Source organism: Micropterus dolomieu, linkage group LG18 (genome assembly GCF_021292245.1).
Source record: "Micropterus dolomieu isolate WLL.071019.BEF.003 ecotype Adirondacks linkage group LG18, ASM2129224v1, whole genome shotgun sequence".
NCBI lineage: Eukaryota > Metazoa > Chordata > Actinopteri > Centrarchiformes > Centrarchidae > Micropterus > Micropterus dolomieu.
The window spans coordinates 32,058,993-32,085,467 of NC_060167.1; the positions used below are offsets into that span (position 1 = coordinate 32,058,993).

At 41.3% G+C, this 26,475-nt stretch overlaps 1 protein-coding gene across 6 annotated transcripts; it reads right to left on the minus strand.

Annotated features, from left to right (window-relative positions):
* On the minus strand, positions 1-25,307 carry frmd4ba (FERM domain containing 4Ba). Of its 6 annotated transcripts, none has more exons than XM_046028603.1 (24): positions 25,242-25,307; positions 24,826-24,920; positions 24,551-24,643; positions 24,132-24,216; positions 22,823-22,879; positions 22,450-22,472; positions 18,377-18,460; positions 17,514-17,579; positions 16,946-17,003; positions 16,321-16,407; positions 11,264-11,340; positions 10,598-10,736; positions 7,209-7,350; positions 6,986-7,119; positions 6,783-6,899; positions 6,234-6,462; positions 5,971-6,027; positions 5,739-5,874; positions 4,978-5,103; positions 4,111-4,865; positions 3,881-4,004; positions 3,291-3,508; positions 2,758-2,905; positions 1-1,135 (listed from the first exon to the last, which is right to left on the minus strand). In XM_046028603.1, exons 1-23 carry the CDS (start codon positions 25,305-25,307, stop codon positions 2,844-2,846), a joined length of 3,030 nt encoding a protein of 1,009 aa, XP_045884559.1. In that variant the 3' UTR covers positions 1-1,135; positions 2,758-2,843. The 6 variants fall into 6 exon arrangements, with proteins under 6 accessions (XP_045884559.1, XP_045884557.1, XP_045884562.1 ...); XM_046028601.1 differs by having other exon boundaries at positions 4,978-5,142; XM_046028606.1 differs by lacking the exon at positions 3,291-3,508 and having other exon boundaries at positions 4,978-5,142.
* Positions 25,308-26,475: the final 1,168 nt, after the last annotated feature.

Sequence of the window (26,475 nt, forward strand, 5' to 3'; positions counted from 1 at the left end):
TTCAAATGCTGTTTTTTTTATTCAAACAAATGCAATTATACAAATTACTAAGAACCAGCTTAACAACAATCGTTTACTATATATTACATGCTTTTCAAATACATAAAAATGCTCTACAAAACAAAAAGACAGAACCAGTGTATTTACAATACCAACATGTACACACAGCATCATTCTCTTTAGAGAAATTGGGAGCACCAGTCCATGATTTCCAGCATGGATGAAATAACCATGTTAAAAATAATTTGTTGTCTTCCTGCAGTGACTGATCAGATGTGGCAGTGATATCAAAGTTGGTGACTTTGGGTAATACCATTCATAAGCATTCCACTTGACTCGACTATATTGTAAGTACTGACTGAGAAAAACGGAAAACTTTTTAAAATGACAAACAAGACTACAAGGAAGCACGGTGGTAGCTACAAGCAACGCTACGATTAATCTGGATCTGGTGACTGCAAAATCTTCCAGGAAGTAGCCATCTTTTTGACTCATTTTTAATGAGTTCAATCCTTCATTTTAATAATGTCATTATTAATGCTTGTCCAGTCCTTCATGGTTACAGGGTTCACACATTTGTGTAAGTGGCAGATCAGGATGAGTCATTCTCATTGTTCATTGCGGCTCAGTATCCTCTTACAGAGACAGTCCTGGTCCTTTGTTTGTGAAGCCGGCATCTCTACAGAGAAACACTTGAAGTTTATTCTACGTTTTTACTTTGGCTATACCACGCAGTCCACAGCAGTTCCTGGTATAGTTTCAGTGCACAAGTGCCATCACCACAAACACTAGCAATCCAGACATGTAGATGCTCCTGTGGGGTTTTGTTATTGTTAAACACAAGGATGTGATCAGTTTGGCAATTGCATTCATTTTCTTTACACACTGAATTCCACAGAAGTTAAGTTTCTTCATTCTTTGGATCCACTTGAACAGAAAAACAGGTAAGTGCAGTCTAAGGCACAATGACAATTTGTCATGGTAAAATGTTAATACAGCACGATGTCAGATAGGCAGCTACACTATTGTTCCCGGTTTTGAATCTTCGTGCCAGTAAATCTGGTCTTCTGGCTCCGGGTTAGTGTGCATTTGGTTATTGATGTTTGGGTCCATTTCGCTGACATCTATGTATGATCTGTAATAAACACACAAGAATAAAACACATTAGACAGGTGGCAAACTGAGTGTAGCTTATGAATGGTTAACAAGGACTTTAGAATGAATTAACCCTGGGCTGTCAAAATCATCCTGTCATATTTCAGCTTTGTAGTGCCACGAAGGAATATAAAAAATATTCATGTACTACGTTTAGGGTTGGGCATGTCGAAAATCGGTTCAAAGTTGGAACTGTTACCAAATTTGTGTGCATTTCAATTCTTATCGGTTGCTAACTTTTTGCATATTTCAGTCAGAACCTGCTTCGCAGACATAACGTCACATTATTTGTTAACACAGCACGTCAACAAAGTATGTGAGAAGAGAGTACTTCTGTTTACATGTTGGAACGCTACAAAAACAACACAGCAAAATGCAACACCTGCAGTAAGCATATTTCATTCAAGGGAGGAAGCGCGTCCAAAATGTTCAGTGTGTTACGCTCTCCTGGCTACAATGACGCCTTACAGCTACCACTAACAACCACTGACGCTAAGGAATAGGGATGAAACGATTCATCAATTAATTCAATTACTAAAATGCGTCAACGAAAATTCTTTGCATCGACGCTTCGTTTAATCCATATAACTATATAGCACAGTGTTTTGCACGGACATTTATTACTGTGGCACATCGCGCTTACGCTGTGAACACAACGTGATTATGATGGCGCTGTTTGCAAAGTGGAGGAAGAGAGAGAAAATAGCGAGGGACGAAGAAGAAAGTGTCTAAAGTATGGGATTATTTCAAGCTAAAAGAAAACAACAACTCTGCAATGTTACAGTCCGTCCACCGTAAAACGAAACTTATGTTGCCTACCGCAACAGCACGACGTCATCTGATCAGAAAGCACCCGGTGTTATGCCAGCGGCCACGGACAAGGTAACAGTAACTTTAGCATTTAAATCAAATCATGAAATCAGACTGTTGGTCTGATGCTTGCTGTATGACACACTGAATTTCCAAAAGGACTAATAAAGATCTATCAACGTACATAGCTGAACCTGTTACTGAGGGGGTCCGCCGTCGCCAAGCAAAAGTACAACGCATCAATAAATCGATGAAATAATCTGTAGAAACTAGTCCCCTCTAGTACAGGACCTCCTTTCACTAGCCATGAAGGGGAAAATGAGCAAGGAGGAAGTGGATAAATGTCATCGAGTGGTGACCAGATTTGTGGTGAAGGGGTTGGGAATCAGAACCGAGATTTGATAAGAACCGGATTTGATAAGTAGAATCCGAATCGATAAAATTGAGACCCAACCCTAACTAATTTACTTCATATGTTCCACCCATGATAATGGTAATATCAGTTTCAGACAAGGGTAAACCCAGGGTCAAACATTTTCACCCAACAAAACAGCAGATGCACACAGACACACACACATAGCTCACACATAGCCTTTAAATGCAACAATATTCAGGGGTCACATTTTTTCCTCTGCCACACAAGTGCTCTCCCACCACCATGAGACACCCAGAGAAAATCAGCAAGTGTGGTATGAGATGATTTGGAACTTTCTGTCCGTCCCTGCCCCATATAAAAACAGACACCATCACCATGATAACCATGTGGGGAAGTTTTACATTCTTGTCTCTCACCCTTTCTTCTGTGCTGTGACTTTAATTATTGGGGGGAGGGGGTTAATTTTCCAGGTCAGTAGCATAGGCAACAGCACCACACCTCTCTAAAGGCCCCGCAGGGCACGCCATCCTATCACAGCTCCGCCACTCAAACTCTGGGGGACATCTGTGCATGAGAGGGGGCAAAGATCAAGGGTGAATGGAAGCACATGGGCAGGGAGTCTCTGCATGGGCCAAGAGGAAGGCAAACGTCAGAGGAAAAGAAACCAAAAAAAATATATAAAAAATCTGAACGGCAAAGGCACACTGCAGAAAAATGTGACCACTGGATGACAATATGCCGACTGTAAGAGCAAGAAGGGCAGGCATGTTTTTTAAAGCCATGCAGTTACCATATCATACATGACAATGAAGGATCAGTCAAACAGCTCAAAAATGCAAAGTTCACTTCAAAACATCAACAAGCAGACTATGGAGTCGGAGGCTGCGGACAAATTGAAGAAAGCAAACGCACAGGCTCTGGCTGTTGCTGTTTACTTACTATTAACTACCTTTCACAAAGGACACCTTACTGAGCTTGTGCCCTCTGGAGGATTGTGGCTGCACATGGTTGGAGGTCACCTGCCTGACCCGACAGCCAGGGGAGGAGGAGGGAAAAGAGGAGGGCAGGGAGGAGGTAGAGGAGGAAGAGCTAGCAGGGAAAAGGGCACAGCGCCTCTGGCCATCAGGGCTGTGCCAGGAGCCCTTAAAGAGCTGGGAGGTGCCATATCTATAAGAAAGCAGGGGCCAGTGGACAGTTAAGGAGGAGAGCAGAACCAGTGTTAAGCTCTGAGGAAGAACTGACTGCTGGCTGCACAGATCCCATAATCCTACGCCTGAACCAAGCTTACAATGCTAAGCAGATGGATGTTTTCTGATTCCCAAACTTAAGGGTAAAGTTGAAGAAAAGGTAACATTGGCTACTCATCGGTCCACAGTATTCTTGTGTGCATGAGATAACAAAACCAAATAGCAATATTCTCTGTAGTCATCCATTCTAGGTAATTAAACACTAGCACTTTTAGTATCTCTGGAGATAAGGAGGATCAGGGAGTGGCTTATTGGATAAGGAGCTGAGTTGAGGCAACATTTTTTTCCTCACCTGTTGTGGGCGGAGTGGCTGTAGGGGGCTGTGCTGTAAGAGTAGGACTGCGGCGCATGCACGGGCATGTCGTATTCTGACATACCACCACTCATGTGGCTGTGCCAGTTTCCACTGGAGGACACTGGAGAAAAAAATGGTACAAGTCAGCAAATGACCCACCTACATGTGAAACCAGGGTCAACAACATAATGCACTAGACACTGTAATATATGGTGCATTGATCTGACCTGTGGAGTAGGAGGTGTTTCTGTTGTTGTGGCTGTAGGGTGCAGGCATGGTCTGATAGCCCACGCTCTGCTGGGAGCCTCTGTCAAAGCTGTATGCTGTCTGTTTGTGTGCAGCGTTGCGTTGGTACCAGCCTCTCAAGTGTTCAGACACCAAAGCCTTCTGGATGTTCCTACTGACCTGCTCGTTGCTGCGGGGCACCGGGCGGTTCCTGGATGGCCGCAGCGTGGCGTACAGGTTCTGTGACATGCCATCTATCTCGTCGTTACTGTAGTGACTGTGCATATCGTGGCTATGATAAGCTGTTGGGGTTGGGTGGTAGGAAGGATTGACGTTATAGTGTCCTTCCATCTCACTGTCGTACATGTAGAGTCCATTGGAGTAAGACTCTGGTTCTGCGTAGCTTGGATAGCCCGTCACATAGTAGGCTGTCGTGGTGGGTCTGGCCCGAGGCTGGTAGGCGTAGCAGCGGGTGTCTGGCTGAGCCAGGTTGGGCATGCTGCCCGTGTTGGCATACATGTCTTTTCTGTGGCGGCCGCGAGCTCTGCGTCTGTGGGTGGGGTTACCGGGGACACTGTACTCTACGCTGGACTGGCTTGTATAGGAGGAGCCATCATCGAGGACCTCAGTGCTGTTGCTGCGCCGGGCTGTGGAGTAGGTGAGCGTTGGCACAGGGGGTTCGGTTTCCGTCTGGAACTGAGACTGGGACTCCAGACTACCGCTACGCTGGCGGAAATGTTGTGGTGCATCCTCTGATCTACAAATTAAAACCACTTAATAAAATAGCTGTGTTTTGACTCACATATACACCAAAACACACATGAAGCAGATATTCAAGAAAAAAAAAACACAGGTGGGTCAGGCCTCACCTGAGCTGGGTGCTGCTGTAAGCGTTGCGTGTGAGGAGGGGGGTAGGGGGCATGCTGCGGGCATCATGTGGCTGTCTGGAAGCCGGTTTATACGGGCTTCTGTGGCTTGATAAGGCATCACGGTAACTGTAGGGATGTAGTGATTCCTGGACATCATAATTTATTCTGGAACACAGATAACAACAATGTTTTCAGGGCGTTCGACTCTTTGAGATAAACACCTCTACACTCTCTTCCCTTATTCTGAAAACTGAAGGAGGAAAGAAAACACCTTGGGTTTGCTTGAATGCAGTATTTTAGTCATCACTTACACCTGAATGACTGCTATTACATAGTCCATTGATCTTTCTTTTCATGCAACAGCAAGCATTATGACTGTTTTAAATGAGCTTCAACCTCTGACGCTGAGGGCAACACATCACCCATACCATTTTGTAAACAGTCATGAAGTAGCTGCCATATAAACCAAGTTCCCAGAGCCACTTTCCTGTTTCCCTTTTCTTCTCAGCTTGGAATTGTTGTCTGCTCCTTCACAGGCAGCGACATGTTCTTTTCCATCTATTTTTAAAGCCGGTGCGTTGGGCTGATAAGAGGGAGATTGTTGGAGAGGCAGGAGAAGGAGGGAGGAGGTAACTGGCAGGAATGTAGCTCTACTTTACAGGTCTGTACTAGCTCCATGCTTTGGGTCTCTAAAACAAACAACCACACAGTGGAAATTAAAAATTCTGATATGTCCATGGGTGTAAGTGCTAGCTTTATACCTGCAGTCTGCATGCTGGTCATTGGCAGAGGCATGTCTGTCTTGGCTGTAGTGGATGTCCAGAGTTTCTGCATGGTGTGGTCTCGGGGAATACTGAACCGATCTGGACCGCTGCCTCTGGGTAGCAGGCTCATCATCTGTGAGATGAAAGTGATTGGTTAAAATTGATCTAAAATGTAGTATAAGGGGGAGGGGGGAGTAAACACTTAGCGTGGCTATGCCCGGGCACTTACCATCATCCAGAGTGAGGCTGTCAGATAGAGAGCTGAGGTCTGAAGGGTTGACATCATCTGATAACAGAAGAGAGAAATCCTCAGAAACACCTCTGATATTCCATTTTTCAGAATCAGAAACTTTATTTTATATACTTTATTACATTAAGGTGTCAGACTTTTCAAACACTTACTACTTCATAGTCAAACCAAATTGATGGTCATTAAAAATTTATTTCAAGCTTTGATATGCTAGCAAAGCTTAAAATGTTTATGATATCTACCTGCTAAGATCAGTGAGGCCCTCTGAGTGGGTGTCTTTCCTTTCTTGATCCTGTAGGTGTTGATCTCCTTCTCGATCTCCTCCAGCTTCCTCATTGCATCCAGACAGTTGTTTCTCCTCTTTTTCTTCACCGTCTTGCTGAGTTCACCCTCGTTGGATAACTTTACGGCTGCTTCCACGATCTTCTGCTGCAAGGCGAACATGCTCTCCAGATTCCTCAGATGTGGGTCCTACAGGGAAACACACAACATGGACACAGTTAACGGGGAATTTCCCAAAAATAAAGACAGATCCTGTCAACAGCAGAACTCTGAACAAAGAAACAAACACATCTCCAAGTTAAAAGTATGTTTTCCCAATTGGCTCACAGCATTATGTAAGCCTCAAAACACATGTTAAACTCTTAATCCTCAAAAAGTCATCTGAGCTTAAATGATCTCTAGGTAAACAAACATTGGTGTAAGAACTGTGTTTCAACAGCGTGTGACATGCCAAATTACATCACAGAAATATATCAACAAAAACACAACACAACAGTAGCTATACTAACCTCATCATAGGGGAAAAGGTCATCCAGCTTGAAGGCTGTCCCAACACGCCGTCGTACCTGAGGAACCTTCTCACCTGTGGCCAAGGGATACTCTTTAGGCAATCTGCCCGTAAGCACCTGAAAATGGGAACAACCAACAGTCAGCTGGGAGTGTGGATGTTTTAAACATCATTGGAAAACAACAGAATAAGAGGGACACTCACAGCTTCTCTCATGCAGATCTTCTTCAGTTCCTCAAGTTTCTTTGACAGTGTCTCTTGAAGACCCTTTTCTTTCTTTTTCAACTCTGCAATCTTTTCTTTCTTCTGTTCCTCGCTGACTTCAGAGTCAGCAGAACCTGGAACAAGCACACATCTGATTAACTACAAATTATAGCAATACATCATCGCTCATCAGCCTGATGTGGAACAGAGGCCATTAGCTTACCGGCTGAGATGAGGCTTCCGTTGCTGGCCATGATAAGCTGGTCTTTGCTCTCAATGCTGGAAAGTTTACTGATCCGCGGGGCGCAGATCTCTGTGAGGTCCATGGCGATGTCTCCTGAACTCCTGGTTGTGGTCATTTTTGACTGTGGGGGAGGGAAGAGACAGTTAGGAGGAGGAAACATGGACGAGGAGGAAGGAAGAGAGTAGTGAAGGGGGTGTGTGTGAGTTTTTCATTTTAATGATAGCGCACTGCGATAGTGGTGGCTCCATTTGCATGCTTGGTACTCCAAGCGCACTGCTCTCTCATCAATCAGCGTGGGCTCTATTCCTGGATGAACACTGACACACCATCTGCCTTTGAGGGAGACAGTGGCTGAATAACCTCATTTGAGTGCAGCCACACACTCATCCATCTCCACCACGAAATGCCCATCACACACCTCTCATACCGCATAACAGCCCTGATGCTCAGCAAACATGCATCATAAACACAAACACATGGAGTGTATCATTAGGGCATTGGGACAACTTTTAACGCTCAAACAAGGACCTCGCCTGTGAACACCCTGTGCCTTTTCTTATTTATTCACAATGGTGAGGTCATAAAAGCCACATTTTATATTGCAAACTGTAGTTTACTTGAATATGTTTCCTCTTAAGCCACAGACAGGGCAAGAATATGCATAATAATAGGTACTACTACAACTACATCAGTCTACTATATAAATAAGCAATTTCAAGCTCTTGCACATTTTCAATTTCAGCTTCCCAACTGCCTGTTACTTCAGGTTCAATAGGTAACAGCTATTCTAGTCTTTTTAAACCAACGATGCCTTTACCAACATAAGGTTTACTGGCATGGGATATATTTACATTAAACCAGGAGGCTGGGGATTCCCTTTGCCCAGCTATTTACACAAGGCACGGGACACGGATCAGGCAGTGCGCATCACATGATGAACAAACTCCAGTCAGTATTCACTTAGGACACTTAGCTCACGAGACGATCCAGGATAATGGCTTCATGAGAGCCCGATTTTAAACACTATTTTTAAGAAATCTTCAATGCTAAATTATATGAAAAAAAAAAATCAGCATTAAACACTTAATTTCCTTAATTTCTGGATAGTTTTTTGGTACAAATGACTGCCTTTTCTGCATCAATATTTGGTGAAAATGTTTTTATTTATATAAAGGGAAACACTAAATTCAGGTAGCAGGTGACAACTGAAAAAATATAAAGGAATATAAAGGATCTCAAGCATTCTATATTTCGTTCAGCTAAGTTTTCTCCTGTATATCAACTTTTGTCATTTAATATCACCCCTGCTTAGTCTACACACGTGCATGCATGAATTAGTCTTCCCTCCTATTTTGTGAATTTTGTTTGGGGGAAGCAACCTCTTTAATGGGTATATACAGGAATCCTGAAGTAAAATTCAACCGACCTTTTCAACATATTTTAAGACTGCCACGCCACTTTGAGGTGTAACTGATTAAGTCAGCCACAAACCTATAAAAGGGACATTTGAGTTTTTAAAAGGAATTTACATATATTTATAATATATTTATTGCCTATATGTCATCAGGTTGTAACGCCACCTAAACATTTAGGCATTCACCAACTTTCTGGTCTGGTCAGATTTCCTGAGAAAATCCTTTGTCTAACATAGGCTATGATGTTTATGTGTGCAACATTACAGCAAATCATGTGAAACACAGTGTGATTTTGTGTTTTAGTTGGTTTAAACTAGATAATGTGAGCTTGCCTGCAATGATATGTGTGATACCGTTCATCACCCACTTGATCAATACAACAGAATTCAAACAGGCCAGGAGGAAACAAAGATGAAGAGAATAAACTGAGTGATGAATAACAGTAGTGTAGGTGGTGTAGCACAGACACAACCTGGAACCAGGAAAAAGTCTAGATGACTGTATTAGTATAATATTATAACAATTAAAAGTATATTGTTAATATAAAAAATATAAAATTGTAAACTGTTAGTTTGTGTAATGTATTCATTCTGTTACTATATTCAATGTAATTTCATATAATAGTATATAACTTACCTCTAATATAATATTAATTACAGTTAAAGCTGTTTATTTTGGGGTTGTTTTTTATTCATTAACTTTGTGCAAGAAAAATGCTCTACACGGTAGTCTCCAACCTTAATTTTAAGTAGGCTACTAACTCGTCAATAATCAATATCAACAATTTCAACATTTATAAAGTTTGTTGTAGCACATCAAACTTTTTTTTTTTTGTATCCCGCTCCATCCAGGCTGTGATTGATCTGTTCACAAAAAGTGACACTGACGAATGTATTCAATTCAATTCAATTTTATTTATATAGCGCCAAATCACAACAACAGTTATCTCACAGCGCTTTTCATAAAAGAGCAGGTCTAGACCGTACTCTGCGATGATATCTACAGAAGCCCAACAGTTCCCACCAAGAACAAGCACTAGGCGACAGAGGCAAGGAAAAACTTCCTAAAGTATCTGTTTATGAAAAATTTAACATGTTTCAATAAAAGGCAAAGATTTAGCTAAATAGCCACCTAACGTTAGCCAAACCAAAACGCTCCTTGAATTGTCCCTATAGTCTTCTGTCTATGCTGCTGGCAGTGCAGCTCGCTGTTGTTTTTGAGGAACGGGGCTGTTCAACTAGCCACAGAGCGACCGGCCCACTGGGTTAATCCCGGTACTCTTGATTGCCACTCCAATTATTTTTTGAACGATTAGCATTGAGGGTCTGGCAGGGTGGGAGATTAGGGTCGGTTGTACTCGTAAATTATTTTCCGGTTTGCATGGTAGATCCCCGCGTCTAATGTTACAGAGATGAATGACACAGTCACAAAGCACTGTCGAGTATTTTTGGCTATATTTATATAAATGCAATATAAATAAATACATCCAGCTGAACTTTTAGCAAACAAACTATTTGGACAAACAGGATTTTCACATTGACAAAAATAATTACTAAATAACTACTAAATTTTATACCTTGTTAAATGGCGAATTAGACTTTTAAATAGCCTTAATTATCGCAAAATTGATTTATTACCTTTTAAGATTTTTAAGACCCCGCGGACACCCTGCTTTAAATCTGACTGTGTTTTCACCTCAATGATGAATTAATTCAGTTATAAACTCCTTGACTTTAATAGCTCCTGTGTTTCAGCAGGTTTTCTGCACGCACACACACACAGGCCTGACCCTGAGCTGTAGGTAGGTCGCATATGCGGGTCACTCGACCTGAGGCAAGCTCTCTACACAGGTCAAGCATCAGTGGAAGGAGTATTAAAGTGTTTCTGTCTTAATGTGAGTTGGCAGGAAATGTGAACAAAGTAAAGTGAAGTGAAGAGAAAACAGACACTTACTTTGCTTTGTTTCCTGTCCAGGTAGAACTGGTGTTGACTGATGGCCATCACCCAGATGGTTTTAATCAGAGAGTGGCTGGCATACCATGTGTGAATAACCAGACTAGACTGTCCGAAAGTTCGCTTGGTCACTGTTCTCCTGTAAAAGATAATACTAACACTCAGTACTTGCTGCATATTACAACTAAACAGTTGATGGTAGATAAATGAGGCTGTAGGTTAAAAAGGCAGATTAGAAGATTAGAAAATAATTATTATAATTTTTTATCCAATTAAATGTGTGAGTGTTTGTGTAATAATATAGTGAAGAGGAGAAGAGCAGCAACATCTAATACATTTTGAAACAGACAGTGGGATTTAATAACACCTTTAGAGGCTGGAAGTGCCACATTAAAGCCTGTGTGAGGAGCAGAGGTCTCAAAACAACCTTAGAATAATAAAGTGGCCCTTGAACACAAGGAAAACACTCCTTTAACAGACAGGTTACAGCTATTAACACAGTGTCCTAAATGGGCCACTGGCTGCAGATGCCCTTCACAGCATGTAAGGTGTAGGATAAGGACGTCTGAAGCAAGAGAGCAGCAGCTAAAATGGGAACACTACAAAAACCGTGAAAGGACCTATTAAGATCAGTTAAGATAGATTAAGTGGTTTGCCTTTTCTGACCTGTGCGGGTCGTTCACTTCGACAGCAAATTTCTTCTCTCGGAAATACAAATTCTCCAACTGCTTCCACTGAAACAACTGCAGAGAGAAAGAGCCAGTTCATCAGAAAGGGGGGTAGGTGTAGAGAGACATTACACATCACTGTACACAAGCCAACACAGGGCTATTAAATCATGTGGATTTACAGTACATATACAGAAATGTAATTTGATAATCAGATGCTGTTAAACACACAATGGCGTCAATTTACTCCGAAAAGCTTCTGATATGAGAGGGATCAATCTTGCCAAAAGACAACACAACAGGGAGGCTGGTATTAAAACAACTTTTCAGGTCAACTTGCAACATTAGCAGAAACAACGTAACAGCTGAAGCTGTTAATGGGGCTCAGCGGGCCAGCCACTCAGGTGGAGGTTCGAGCTAACACAGGAGCAATTATAATGCAACTGCAGAGAGAAAAACCGTGCCAAGCGGCCGGCCAGCTTCTCGTTTCATTCTGCTGTGATTGAAAACAGAGACAGGACTTCTCTGTCAGATTGAAACATTTGCTCCAATGATACTGGGCTCACTGAACAGATTTGGAACCACTTGCCTTTAAACAAATCTTCCCTGCTCTCATTTTGATAAACAGAAAAGACACTGCACAGCAGAGGGGTTGAGATTTTGATTTGATTTGATTGAACAGTAACACAAATAAATGCATAAATAGATGCCATCACATTGACAATATACATTTATCAGAACTGTCGAGGATAACAGAAGAAAGTTACAAACTTATTTCCATTGTGGTCCTCGATGTAGATAAAGATGGCAAGGCAAGCTATGGATGACTGAAGGTATTCTGTGCAATCAACCTTTACAAAATAGTTTAATTTGGGAGATAATTTATAACCACTGTTTTACCTGATAGAAGGTAACAACCTAAATTACTCCAGACTACAAAAATATATTATACATCTTTTAGCCTGAGAGAGAAATTGTACCTAGGGTAAGAAATCACCATAAGCTGACACATCTTCACTTCCACTGGGACAAACACATTCGCAATCCAACTATAAAAACACAGAACAAATCTTCCTTTACAGCAGTGTGGTTCACACAGTGACATAGTGCACGTATCTAGATCACAGTCACCAGGTACAGCACCACACTACAGAGAACATTAAAAGGAGCATGAAGTGAAAAAAAAAACAATTTAAACCCACTGACTATTTAAAACAGCTGAACAGGTAATAGGTGGACACAAAAACGAGGCTTACCGTGAATGGTATTTTTTCGCTTATCAAATTCCTGCTGATCGCTCTTGGGTTTGCGTAAAATACTTTGACTTTCCCACAGGGCTAGAGCTTCTTCGAACAATACTCTCTCTTGTCTGTCTGGAGCCAGATAGGTGTTGCAAGAGTTTCAGCTGAGCCTGGCCATGCCCCTTTAACAACGCCCCCCCCCAAACCTCTGACATCACAGATACCTCACACTGCCTCTGAGGCTTTGTACTACTATGTGCTTCTCTCTCTCTCTTTCTCTCTCCTACACAACTCACTTCCTTTTTAGTCAGACCAGATGGGCAGGTTGTACACAAGTATTTGCTAGGCCAGGTTTTTCCGTGTATGAAGACATCTCTGCTCCATTTCCCGTCACTCACAGATACGGGATCAACCCTACGCAGACACTGAATACTCCACCTCTATCTGGGAAGTTCTCTGTAAACACCATACAAAGCACTGTTGTGTAGCAGAATATACTATAACCATCTCCCCCACCAGAGCAAACATGGTAGGAATCTGTTACCATGCTCTAATCATTAATAGCAGGGGTGCACTCTGCCAGGCCATTTTGTGTGAACCTTACATGTAGATTTTTTACTCCAAAGCTATTATCCATAAAGACACTCAACGTCAATATTATGATTGTGCGTATGGTGGATCATTCCACATGCTGTTCCAGCAAATACGGCACTTCTTATCTATTAAATTACACCCAGTCTGCCACTGAAATGAAAAACATGGTGCTTAATGAACAATGGGAACCAGCCGGCAGGACACTTCCAAAAATCTCATCCCATTGTAGAGGGGACCCCACACCAATTGACACCCCCTAGTCGCTATCACTAGCATCATTTACATTGTAACAACAGATAACAATGGTCTGGACAATAAACACGCACTTTCACCAGATCATTCCTCCTATTTGAGAAACTCCACACCTGTGTGAGAGAACACATTAATGAAACTCATAGAAGACTCTCCGGTGACTGCTGCTGAAGCCACGACCTAAATATTTCAAGAATGTGACACACCTCAATCTCAAGACTGCATATAGTTCTCTTGAAGAGAAAACAGTCCAAGAAATCAATCTGCACACAAGCAAGTTGACACAGTAAGTGACTCATAAGTGGAACTCCAAGATTAAAAAAGTCACCATTTTCTTAATACCAGGAAAAACACCAGTTTAAGTGATTATGATTTTAGTGAACACACAGGATTTCTGCATGTTCGTATCTTTCGTATAAACATCTATCTTGTTTTTGCCAAACATCTCATTACAGGCTGGTGGAAGTGAGCCAGAAATGTCTGTGGTTTCAGATGGGATCAGGCTGTTCAGATCCAGCTCAAACCCACAACCCAAGGACCCTGACAGCCACGAGTCCGCAAAATCATATATGGATGAAAATGTGTCAAAGGGCCTGCTCACACACCCGTACAGAAAAAGATCAGCCCCACCCTTCACATAACACTTCAAATACCAGCTCAGGCTGGCTGGCAACACTGCAGGTCTCCACAAACATGACGCAAAGCTTAAAGTTGTGAAAACCTGACAACGAGAAACCGCCGGAAGGAACTTGATCCTGTTTTGGTTCGTTTAGTGTTCAGTTAAATCAAATTTTTAAACTTTCTTTTCACTAAGACACTTCTTAATTTTTTCAGGTCTTTTAGATCATGTGCTTATTTCAACCAAGCTGACACTAACACCCATAATAAACTGAAGAATTATTTTGGTTCCGCTGGCTCATCATCCATGTGGACCAGCATGTGGTCTTAAGGAGTGTCCCATTACCCACTGGGAGAGAACACACAGTGAGGAAGAGAGACAGAAAGGTCTCCTGGTTAAATTCAGGAAAGGATTAAGTCTCAACTTGCCATCTGATGCTCTGGAAACACATCACACTCACGTTGAATAGTCTCAAAATCACAATTAAGTTTATTTTCACATACACAATCATACACAGTACAACTATACTTCTGATCCTTCTCCTAAAACTGTTTTTGCCCCTTCTTTTTCTCCCATGTCAATCTACATTTAATAGTACCTATATACTACTATCTACATGTAACTTGTAGATGAAGTGACAGGGTACTTACTATTTCAATTTTCTTTAACACAGCAGGAAGAGTAAGCTTTGAGTTGCAGGCTCTTCAATATCAAGTGACGAAACTGGCATGCATACAGGAAAGCAAATGTGCTACTTCAAATGATTTTTAGAAAGTTAAAAATTTAAATAAAAATTACATTACAACTGCTGACCTCCCACCAGTACCACCTCTACATCTAGCCCCCCTACACAGATAATTGTTTTGTGAATCCCTCCAGGACACACACACACACACATTACCACAACACACACACACATTACCATAATGAATGCAGCATGCTGTGAGGGGCTGGACAGAGTGGAAGGAGGGATGGGCAGGGTTGAATACAGGGGCTGTGAACTAAGGCAGGAAGCACTATCAATATTCTCCAGATATACAGGCAAAAGGAATGTATCCGTACACATCCAACTATCAGTAAGAGCAACAAAAAAGGTCATTTACAAAGGCAACAGTTCTTCCACAACAGGAAACTAATGACATTCTCATGTGACTGTCCCTTCTTTGTGTGGAGGAGTTGAAGAAGGTATAGACTAGTTTAAAACCCTCCCAGCACCCCAACACCCTCATTACTGTCCCCCAACTCTAAACACCCACCCAACAACACAGTGCCAGTGCCAAACCCAGTCCCCTAGGCCTGCTTCTTCCTACAGAGAACCACAACACCTTTCACCAGGAGGCTTCGGGAAAAAAAGACACACTTAGGCTATGCCCAGTGTAACAGCACACCCTGCTATGTCAACAGCTTGCTGCCATATAACAACAGCTATGACTAGTCTAATGAAAGAGGCAGGGGAGAAATGCTTGGTTGGGACACTAGTGAATAACACCTTTCAAACGGGGGAGGAGCAGGACATTTCTGTACTCAAAGAACTTTTTTGACAGATGCACCACAATAGGCACCTGACGGGCTCTCTACAGGCCAGAGGAGTAGCCAGGAAGTTGTGTCTGATAGAATTTATTAACAGTAAAAGCAACGTTAATGCTATTTGTTTACAATATACATGTTGTACTTTACAGAACATTGCCCTAATGATTTCATTTATAATCATAACAGACAATTCCCAATTTTTCAAGTTCAGCTGTTTTATAATCCCTATGACAATTCATTGCTTTCACTTTTGCTAGTATTGTACTCTATTTGCTCTTACACCTACAGCCTTGACTGCACACAACACATACTCCAAAATATTTTCCCCATCTGTCTTCCTCTTTCTCCTGACTGGCATGGGAACCAGGGTCTTAATTACGGCTATTTACAGTGTGGATGGATCATTAACCAGCTAACAAGAGGCATGCAGATAAAAGCTGTGTTTTCAACAACTAGAAATGTAAGTATTTCAATAGTGCCAAATAGTACATACTTCCAAAAGAAGTCAAAAGCTAATAACTTTAATATTAAAGCGTTTTACTTGTTTGAGTATTAAATGTCACTTTGTAGGAAAACCAAGTCAAGTTTATTTATAAAGCCCACACACTAAGTTAGTCCCAGAGGGCTTTACAATTTGTACAACATATGAAATCCTGTATCCTTAGATGCTTGATGTGTATTAGGAAAAACTACACAAAAATAAACGAGACAACAAGAAAATGTGTTTCAAGTGGAGGAGTTCTGTTTTTTTTTTTTTAAATGGGAAAAAAAGAAAACTAATAAGGCAATTAGAGCAGCTGTAAAAAGAATTCAACCTACCTTTCTTGGTTTCAGTTTATCCTGCAAATCGTACTGGCCAATGCCTTTGTAGCTAACTCCTAGCCACCATGGTATTTCTTGCTTGTCCTGCACATAAACACACACACACAGCACCACTACTCATTAGAGGTAGCTTTATTGGTGAGAGTTTGACAAAAAACCAAAGCAATTACCCCATTAAGGTCGCAGCAAAAGCAACACAAGAAGACATCAAATACAGTAAAGGCCTTATAATCTCTGCATGCCTGACTGAGTCATTTTAATGCCACTGTTTGATCTCCTCAGACACCTTGATTTAATAAGAATTGGTAGAGAAAGTTAGTGAACATGTGTAAAATCAAGGAAAGTTAAAACTTGAAACATGCTAAACTAAAAATGTACTGCTACAATGGTTTACTGGATCCTTGACTGAGTTATGTAAGCAGCAATTTTTTTATTCCTTTTTTAAACATGCAGTACAGCTGCTTTCGCTAAAGCACAGAATTTAAACAGGAAAATACCTTGTGATTCAAGCATCAAGTAAAATGTTGTAAAATTAAGTGAATAGAGGTTAGATTGATGACAGAAGCTGACAGAAGCTTGTTCAAAGGTTAAGCTTCTGTATGATTCAGGGCACCACTGTTACCTTCACTGGGTAATAATGGACTCCATATGTCGGCAGGGACTCCACCAGGGCCAGATACCTTGAGAGAAAGAGCAACACGTTAACAGGAATTCTGCCACTTACACTTCATCACTGTCAACTGGTGGCTGTTGTACAACAGACAGAGTGGGAATTAAGCTACAGTCATTGAGAAGCCACAGTCATTTGCAGTGGCAAGCTGATCGATTTGTTTCAGGGCTGTGAGGGAGAGTCCATTGATCAGTTCAAGGGCACAAATCATCCGAGCCTAAATGACCCAGGGTTGCTCTGAGTTACAGTCCCAGGAAAAACACAGCAGAGGACTGACATCCTCACAAGGCTGGCTGGCTGCCTGCTCAAAGAGCACCTCCTCTAATTAATGACACATTCTGGCATGTGACAGCCACCTCTTATAACAACAGCCACCACAGTGCGGACACATGAGGTTTAAGGCCTTACGTTCTGTGGAGAACTGTGACATCAGAGGCAGTGGTGCATGAGGGACACACAAGTTAATTTGCTCAAACTCAAATAATTTTTAATCATAAACATAAAGTAGTGCTGAACTTACTGTACAATGGCTTGTCCTCTGGTCAGCCCCTTCAGTTTCTTGTAGTGTTCAATCACTTTGTCCTCACTGCAAATGGATAGATAAAACATTTAATGAATAATCCATCAAGTGTTACACATTCCAGCCACAGAGGGATTGTGAGAGGGCCCCTTTTCTTTAACACAGATTCTGTCTGCTCATGCAGAAAATGCAGTCTGGCCTACTGGCCTGCTGATGGCTCTCCTCTACCTCTCCTGCAAATGCATCCCATTTCCTTCGCACTGTAATCATCCCTTTTAATAGCACAGCCAGACAGCAAACTCACTGTGGCTTAACAGACAGAAAGAGACCGACGTGTTTGTGTGCTCATCCATGCACCATAAGACTATAATTTTAATTTGGATGTTAAACTGATGTATCTGCTTCAGAGGCTGCAGCAGCCCCAGACGACCATTTAGCCAGAAGAGGATGGGAAAGCAGGGGAGCAAAATAGCAGCGTGGATTGAAGAGACACACAGCAGTCCTTTAGACAGCGAGCAGCTGTCAGCACCTCCATGTGCCCTCTCAGGGCGAATGGGCAAATGTAATTAACCCAGGCATTAATTAGTCACCACATCAGAGTCCAAACCATTCAAGTACCAGGCAGGCCTGTATGCACCTTGCCACCAAAAACTGCTCTTCTGATTTGTACAACCAGGTGTCACTGACGCCATTTTAACAGCTGAATTGTAAGCGTACATTGTTGAGGAAGGGCTGTGGTATTGGCTGAACCATGAGTATCTATGGGGCTGTGTGTGATCCCCAAACAGCGACCCTCCCACACCACAGGCCCTTAAGCATTTTGTGGTTTGTTTTCAGATACCTCAACAGCTCAGATAACTTACCAGTAATTGAGAGATGGATGCTCCCTTAATACTCTGGTGGGAAGAACTGGGAGTTGCTTCAGGTCTGATCTGGCAGTCTCAGCACTGAAGAAAAAATAATATACACTTTAACAACCACACATTATTAATTCACAATAACAAGAGTCCTTTCTAGTTGCTCATTTATGCTTTATAGCTAAGAGCAACACAAGCACCAAAATTACATTGTTGATTGATGAAAGACACATTATCATGGTCCAATTACCAACTCTCCTACACATGCAAATCTCTACACTTAGATATCTAATAATAATAATAATAATCTAGTATCCTGTTATGACTGAGTGCTCTAGGCCAGAAAGTCAAGGTAAATGTTTACACAAGAATCTTAAGTAAAAGTCTAAAAATGCATAGAGAGAACACATCTCCAGATGTGTTTTCACAGTGTGGTTTGAATTTCTATCTTAAGGCATGACGGCAATAATTCCTGTTTGCAAACCTTTAGAAAAAGGTGCAGTGTCAGGATCTTGTTTTCATCTTTCTTATGTACAGTATAAAGAGTAGTGCTGCTTGCCAAGACTAAACTTGAGCTTCACTCATGTCTTGCCAGACTTAATTTAAAAGTCTGGAAAGACATAAGTCTAAAAGCACACACAGGGCCTTTAAGTCATAGGGAGCCTTTTTCAGGGGCTTGGCAATAAATCTTTTCAAAATGATAAAAACCATTTCATGCAGGTTCTCAACAGTAATGCACTCCACAGTTAATCTATGTACTGTGGGTAAAGTACTTTTTATTTATTCACCTTCACATATTAGGCAATAATAAGAGCATGACAGATGCAACAGGTAGCCTACAGTTTGTCTCACCCACAAACTCTGCCAATAATGTTAAGCAGAGGCTTCGAGTGTTGTAGTAAACACAGAAACTGGCAATGTTAACTGTACAGACAAATTGTCATTGTCTATGATAGTGAACTATGAGCCGATCCAACATTATGTAGGAGCAAAAACTGGGTCTACAGTTTCTGCAGGACAAAAGGGGCTCTGGCTTGGCAGGCCAGTCCACCCGAGACCAACCAAAAGCCATTCACAAGCACTTGGAAGCCTCTCCCTGTGTTGAAAAGTATTGTATGAGCCCCAGCGCTGTTACAAAACAGTGTGTGGCCTCGGAGACAGAACTCAAATGTGTAGATCAGACCATACTTATAATATAAATTATAATATAAAATTATTAGAACATCCTCAAGGATTGTACCAGCTTTAATAATAACCTCAACATATCAACATAAGTATTGAATGATCTCAGACAAAGGGCCACTTGACCTTAAGTTGACTTTCATGAACATCAATTTAAGTCTTCTTCTTTCAAGAAGAATGGAATTTAACAGTTGCTGACGTGGTTGAACAGAACCATTATGAGCAAGTTATGTGAACCAGCATACTAAACAAAAACAAGAGTGAGCCACTGCAAGGGCAGAAGCACTTGAATCACTCTTCCCCATAGCTACCTCTCCTAGGTTGACTGGGTTTTGCTGCCACGGCACTTCGCTGTGTGTTTGATGGCATACATTTTATGGGGAGCTGGGGCCTGGCGTTGTCGGGGTGATCTGCTCTGCAGCCACGCTGCCGTGTCAGCAATCTGGAATTCATTACCACGTCTGTTATCTGCCTGCAGCCTGCAGCGTGGGGGCAATTCCTACACCCTGTACAGCCCAGCCCAGCGCAGCGCAGTCTTCCCAGTGTGGGAGAGATAATACTCATGTGTCAGCTATTCCACATGGCTGAGACGTGGTGACTGTGGAGGGAGCACAATGAGAGAGCCTGTTGCTGTGAATGAACCACTAACTACAGGCTACACCTGCAAATAGGACTGAGGACTAAAACTATCTGGGTGTTATATTGGTTCATGTGGATAAAATTAGAGCACAACTGACAATGTGTTAATCAAAGTTGATTTAACATTACTAGCAGTAAATATATATATATATATATATATATATAAAATGGCATAGACAAATCCCAGCTCAGTTACTCTGTTAGGCATAACTGAAGGCATAAATCAGTTCAGTGATGTCCTACGTTGTCCACAATACCTTTCATCAACCCCCAGAGAAGAGTTGTAACTTGCTGCATTTAGCTATGGATTATACCTCAGTACAGTAAAAACAAGATGCAATGCAATACCGACACGGCAAAGGGGAACTCTGATACAATACAAGCACAATGTGAAACCTGATGGTGCATTAATTCAATGCACAGCAGGGGGTTGGCCCACTCCACCACCACAATAACATGACTACAGTGAGTCCTTCTGACGCCTTCTTGTCTACCATTGGACAGTGGGTCTGGCTCATCCCTCTTAAGGCAGCTGGCTGTAGGAGGAGGAGGTCTCCCTAACTCCTCCACAGTTAATCTCACTGCTCCAGGGGCCCTTTGCTGATAGAGTGTAGAGAAGACACATTTATATTATATGCTTTATGAGGGGATTTACCGAGCCTGTTCTCTCAAGAAAGCAGAAATAAAGGACACCGCAGACAGGAATGAAAAATACTGCCACAGGATGGGAATGCATCATGTTAGGTATTGGGGCCTGTGGTACATTAAAGTAAAAGAAGTTTGAGGAAAACATTTTTATTTTTCCGTTATATACATATAAACACATTTCTCCAAAGAAGGAAACAGCTTTTATTGTTGTTGTCAAATGACAAAACAATTCTCTGAGTGCCTTCCAACTAAATATCTAGAAACCATAATTAGGATGAGCAGGGGGAAAATAGGCTAGTGTCTGTGAAAACTAAAGAAAAATACAGCTAGAGTTGGACACACTCCCATCCTCGCTGATTGTACCGATTTGTTGGCAGTTTGTCTTTTATTGTGCTTTCAAGGTCAGGGCAAAGTACAGCCCATCCCCACACCCACATGAGCAGAGTTCAGAAAGCACACTTCACTTCAGGGTAAAGCAGCTTTAAATAAAAACACAAGCATAAATCTGCACTAAAGCTGCAATAACTAATAATTAACATTTATCAGGTCTGTAAATAACAAGGCAGTTAATGAGCACATGCAAATGCAGCCAAGTGTTTTGTTTTTTTTCAAGAGAACAAAAGGTAAGAGTTTGACAAGGGCTCAAACTGCATTTTCAGCATTGCATGTTTGGCCATTCAAAACCTACATGCACAATTCCTTACAAAGCACAAATCTTTGTGCTCACATAATGGACAGTGAGGCCTTTAGAGGCAAAGCACCGGGAAAACACACAAGTTGTGCTGCTTCAACCTGCTCAGTCACTCAATCAGATAGAGCAGTGTCTACTAATCGCAGCCAATGCCCTTCACTCCTATAGCAGTCAATAAAACAACATACCCTATCAGCAGGTCAGACCTCTGAGAGCAAGGCCCCCTGTGAAAACGTTGTCTCCGCTAGCGAACAGATTATGGAGGTTTTGTCTCCCACCAGTGTCATTGACCAAATTGTGTACACAATGTACATGTATGCGTCATATAGGCCATGTCTGTCAGGAAATGTGACAGCTGTTAGGAGGTGATGCAATCAAAACATGTCAGAAAAGAAGTGTCTTTGTAAAGTTTTGTTGTAATTGTAAACACAATTGACTCTAAAGCCAAAGTTTGGACCATGTGGATGGCAGCGAGCCAGTAGAGGATCAGTTCAATGTCACAAGAGAAAAATCAAGGGAATTATTAACTGAGGGGAGTCCAGCATCAAATACAATCTGAGAAAGTCAAATTGAACATTAACTGGCTACACACAGCCATCGTGTACACACTTAGCACTGACCAAACAACTTGACAAACTAAACCCTGCTTCCTTGTCAAGAGTACAGAAGCAAACACTTATGTTAATAAAATATGCGGAGTTTAGATTAAACTGCAGACACTAGTTCATGAAAAGGTTTTACGAATGTCAGTGTATACCAATAATGTTACAGCAAACATTTCGAGATGTTTTAACTTTAAAAAACCATCGTATCTCCAGATGAACTTGACTATTTAATGACACCATGTTTTCTTGCTCACTCAAAACATTTACATTTAGCTCATTAAGGGCTTTAACGTTTAATTTTGATTACTTCTTACCTGGTGTAATCTCCTTTGGCCTCCTTAAAAGGGAAATAATGCAGTTAGTCTAAGAAATATAGGAAAATGCAACACTTAATAATAACTCGCTAATGTTAATGTTTGCTAAATGTAAAGCTAACGTTAACTTCAACACGTTTAATTTGACTACGTTACATTTTACTTTCTCTACTTCAATGTAACACAAGAAAAACACTGCGTCTAAGTACAAGCTCAATTTATCAATATACAAAAGGGCCAGTTTTTTAACAATAGCTCCAAACTAAAGCATCAAATGTTCAAATGTTGCGAGCCCCCCCCCCGACCGTTTTCATTCACATTTGGGGCGAGTGACAAAATCTGTCTAGAAAGCCTGCGACAAACGGGTTCTTACCTGCAATGCGAATGCGGCTAACTTGAAAACATTTTCACTTTCCACTTCGATGGTCTCCTGTTGTAAAAAATAAAAATAATAACGGACAAATTAGTAGGGTTTAAAAACACACTCACATGCGCAAGTGCAGCCTGTCCGACACACTTGACTTGAGAGAAAATCTTCCCGTCCCGTACCTCGGTCCCACCGTTACCGACTGAACCACTGCCACAGAGAGAATATGGTGTTTGAAACTGTCCAAGAAGTGTATTTAATTCTGTTTTTCAGCACCCGAGTTATCGAGACATTTTGTATAGGCGACAAAAAACACACACACACTGGTGCATAGAAAGACTAACTGAAGGTCCTGCCTGAGCCTACGTCCCCCTGAGTAAAGTGGTACAGTCCGAAAGCAGGTTCAACAGTCTCCGTCTCCCATGGTGACCAGTCTGCTCTCCCCGCGAAAGAAAACTGCACTGCAACGTTTGACCACATGCCGCGTTCACGTGCTCCTCGTACGTTTCCAAAACTTACAAATCCGCATATAGTGACTACACTTCATGCCTAGTACACTTATTTTCCAATAAACTTAGCACACCCAATAACTTCATTTATGATAACCGAGATTTAATAATAGGTATCAATAGACTTAGCCGAATAGTATTATTTTAATTTGACCTATGTTATAACAAGTTTACAGTAACACACTTGAAATAACTGGTCCTTGGCTTAACACCATTATAATGATTGTAAATGCTACACACAAACAATTGCATTAAACAATAACATATTACTTGACATGTTACATTACAGTGAGTCATGCACTTTGTGTAATATTGTAAAACTTCCAACAGCACTTGAAAGCAGCATTTTGAAACTGCTTGAGATCTCATAACAAAGCAGTGTGTGATCTGTAGGAGTTTCAGAACTGTTTCAAGTCATGAAAACATGAAAAACTGTAGGTTTTAGGAAATATCATTCCAATCTTTATGCTATTTGCTAAATCAATGGGCATTGAGTTTGGCAAAGAGAGTATACACAGTATAGACAGCCTATAAGTTAGTTTTTAATATAGACATGTAATATGGACAACAATAGGCCTATATGTGCAACATATTGATCATACTGACCATCAACTCCCAGTTGATTGAAATCTGTTTCTTATGAGTCTATGGGATCAACATTGATGGCAGATCAATAGTTGGATTAGGCACCTTCAACAATCAATCAACTATTGTGTGCAATGATCTGAAACTAAAGGATTACTAGGATACAAAAATAAAATATATTAGACAAGGTTTTTAGAAAATAAATGCTTAAAAACACTTACATTAAACACTAAAGATTTAGCGTTCAGGAAGAACAGCTCCACTGTTGGGTTCTCTTTCAAGAAGGTGATCTTCTCAATATAAAACCTGTGTAGAGTTTTCTGTGTCAGCAAGCTTCACTTGAAATAGTGTTAATACATTTTACCAGTGCCTCAGAATTATTCATCATGTTCAATATAATTTAGCAGTTACACAGCAAGATGTAAACTGTGTTCCATCACTGCCACCTGCTGGTCAGGACAAGCTGTGGACGCCACAAAGCTCTCAATACACCAACTTGCTTCAAAGCAGGCTTCAATTATTGACAACTCAGTCTAAAATGTAAAATAGTGCGATTTTCAATTGTCAGTATAGGCTGATGTTTCTGATAAAGCACACCAGTAATCCAAATTTGGCAAGCTTTTGCAGCGAGTGCACTTACCTCACAAGGAACTTCAGCTCCAGAGGCCCTGCAGTCTTGGAGAAGTCATGATCAAGGACTTTACGATCCAGCTGGAGCCAGTTATTCTGGCCACTGAGCAGGGATAAAAGAATAAATCATAGAATACTGCTTTTTGTAATGTTTCTCACTTCTTTTTTCCTTTTTTTAAGATTTCTGTCAACAAGGATTGGGTCTAAATCAACCAATAGCTTTAATTAAACGAACACACACACACACTATTAGAACATATCTATTACATTAGGAAATGTACTTACGTGTCATCTATGAAGCACAACCCAAAGTATTCTTTCTCCTTCAGGTTAAAATGCGAGGCCACCAAATCTAACAGCTCACGGGACAACAGCTTGGGCTGGAAAGTTTAGATTAAAATACAGGAGTTCAATGTAGATCATGTGTATGCTAACTCAAAATTCATGTGCCAGAATGTCAAAAACACAAGAAGAAATGACAGAAGGTGGGAAACAAGTGTACATGTGACAGACATTCATAAAGCATTTCACTGAAAAAGGTTGACGAGGTCAATTTGACAAGAAATAAAATCAATATAGAAGCCATGGTGAATAAGACTTTCTTTACAACACACATTATGAATTCCAACCTAATTTCAGTACATCAGGAAAACCTCAGAGGGTATGCAGCAGAAAGATTGCAAGCAGAAATTGTCCACTACCTGAACCAGCAGCTCCAGCTTCCTGCCATCAAGGAGGTGAACCTGGCACAGACGGCCCTCGGTCATCTGGAGGAAGACAGATAACATGAAACATGAAACTTCCTGCAAGACAGCACTGCCACTGCAAGAGCATTGTCTCCACCTCCACCTGTGCCTCTTCACTCAAAAGCCGGGCTTCCACTGTTTTAGCCCAGGGATAAAATGGCTGCTTCTCTTTCTCACGTTGAATAGTGACTCACTTCAATGTCATGTGTGTCTTTGTGCCGAATGAATAGGTAAGAGGAGCCACTGGGCAATTGTCCATAAGGGACCCATGCTCCGAAACATCAACAGTCAGTGAAAGATCATCATCCTTATTGGTTAAAAGTTGTTGTTTTTTATTAAAGTGCAGCAATATTTCAGCCATAAATCAGCTTTTTATAAGTGCACCACGATTCATAAACAAAGAGTTTCTTTTTGCCATTAAGACTCCACACATGTTATCATCCTTTTCAACCACATATCCTTCCTCTGCAACAACACTGGTCTAATGAAAATCCCTGAAATGTCAGCATCCCACATCTTCCTCTGCTGGTAAGAAACACAATCAAAAGACAATGAAGTCCTGGTGCATAGTTTAATTGAATTTCGACTGAATTGTTCAAGATGAATGGTTTTAAGATTAATTCTGTAGCAGTCAGCGGAAGCGCCTTTCAATGCAGGACAAGGTAGAAATCTTATTGTATGCTGATGAAGTCAAGCCATAGAAGAAGCAGAAGCTGAAGTGCTAACTGGACAATCTTCATCTAATGTGGGGTTCAGTATCTTGCTCAAGGACATGCAGGCTGGAGGAGCCGAGATTGAGCCACCGACTGTCTGATTAGTGGACGACCCGCTCTACCTCCTGAGCCACAGCCGCCTAGTTACTGGTCATACCAGACCAAGTAAGGGCGTATCAGTAAACCAAGGGTGAATTTGTTTCTTATGAATTCATGTGTTTAATTTGTGTTATTTATTCTTTCAAAGTTACAGTCTCACAAGCTTAAGGTCATTTACCAAATATTTTGTTGAATCACTGGCTATGGTTCAACAACACATGGATAAAGGCATGGTTTCCGATTGAACAGGTGTGATACAATGCATCCACATAATTAAAGTCACTACATGAATTTCTTGAATTACGGACTTTGGAGCACCCCAAAAAGGAGACAGTAGCAGACAGCAGTGCATGCCAGTACCCTTTGAGTAGGCTAAA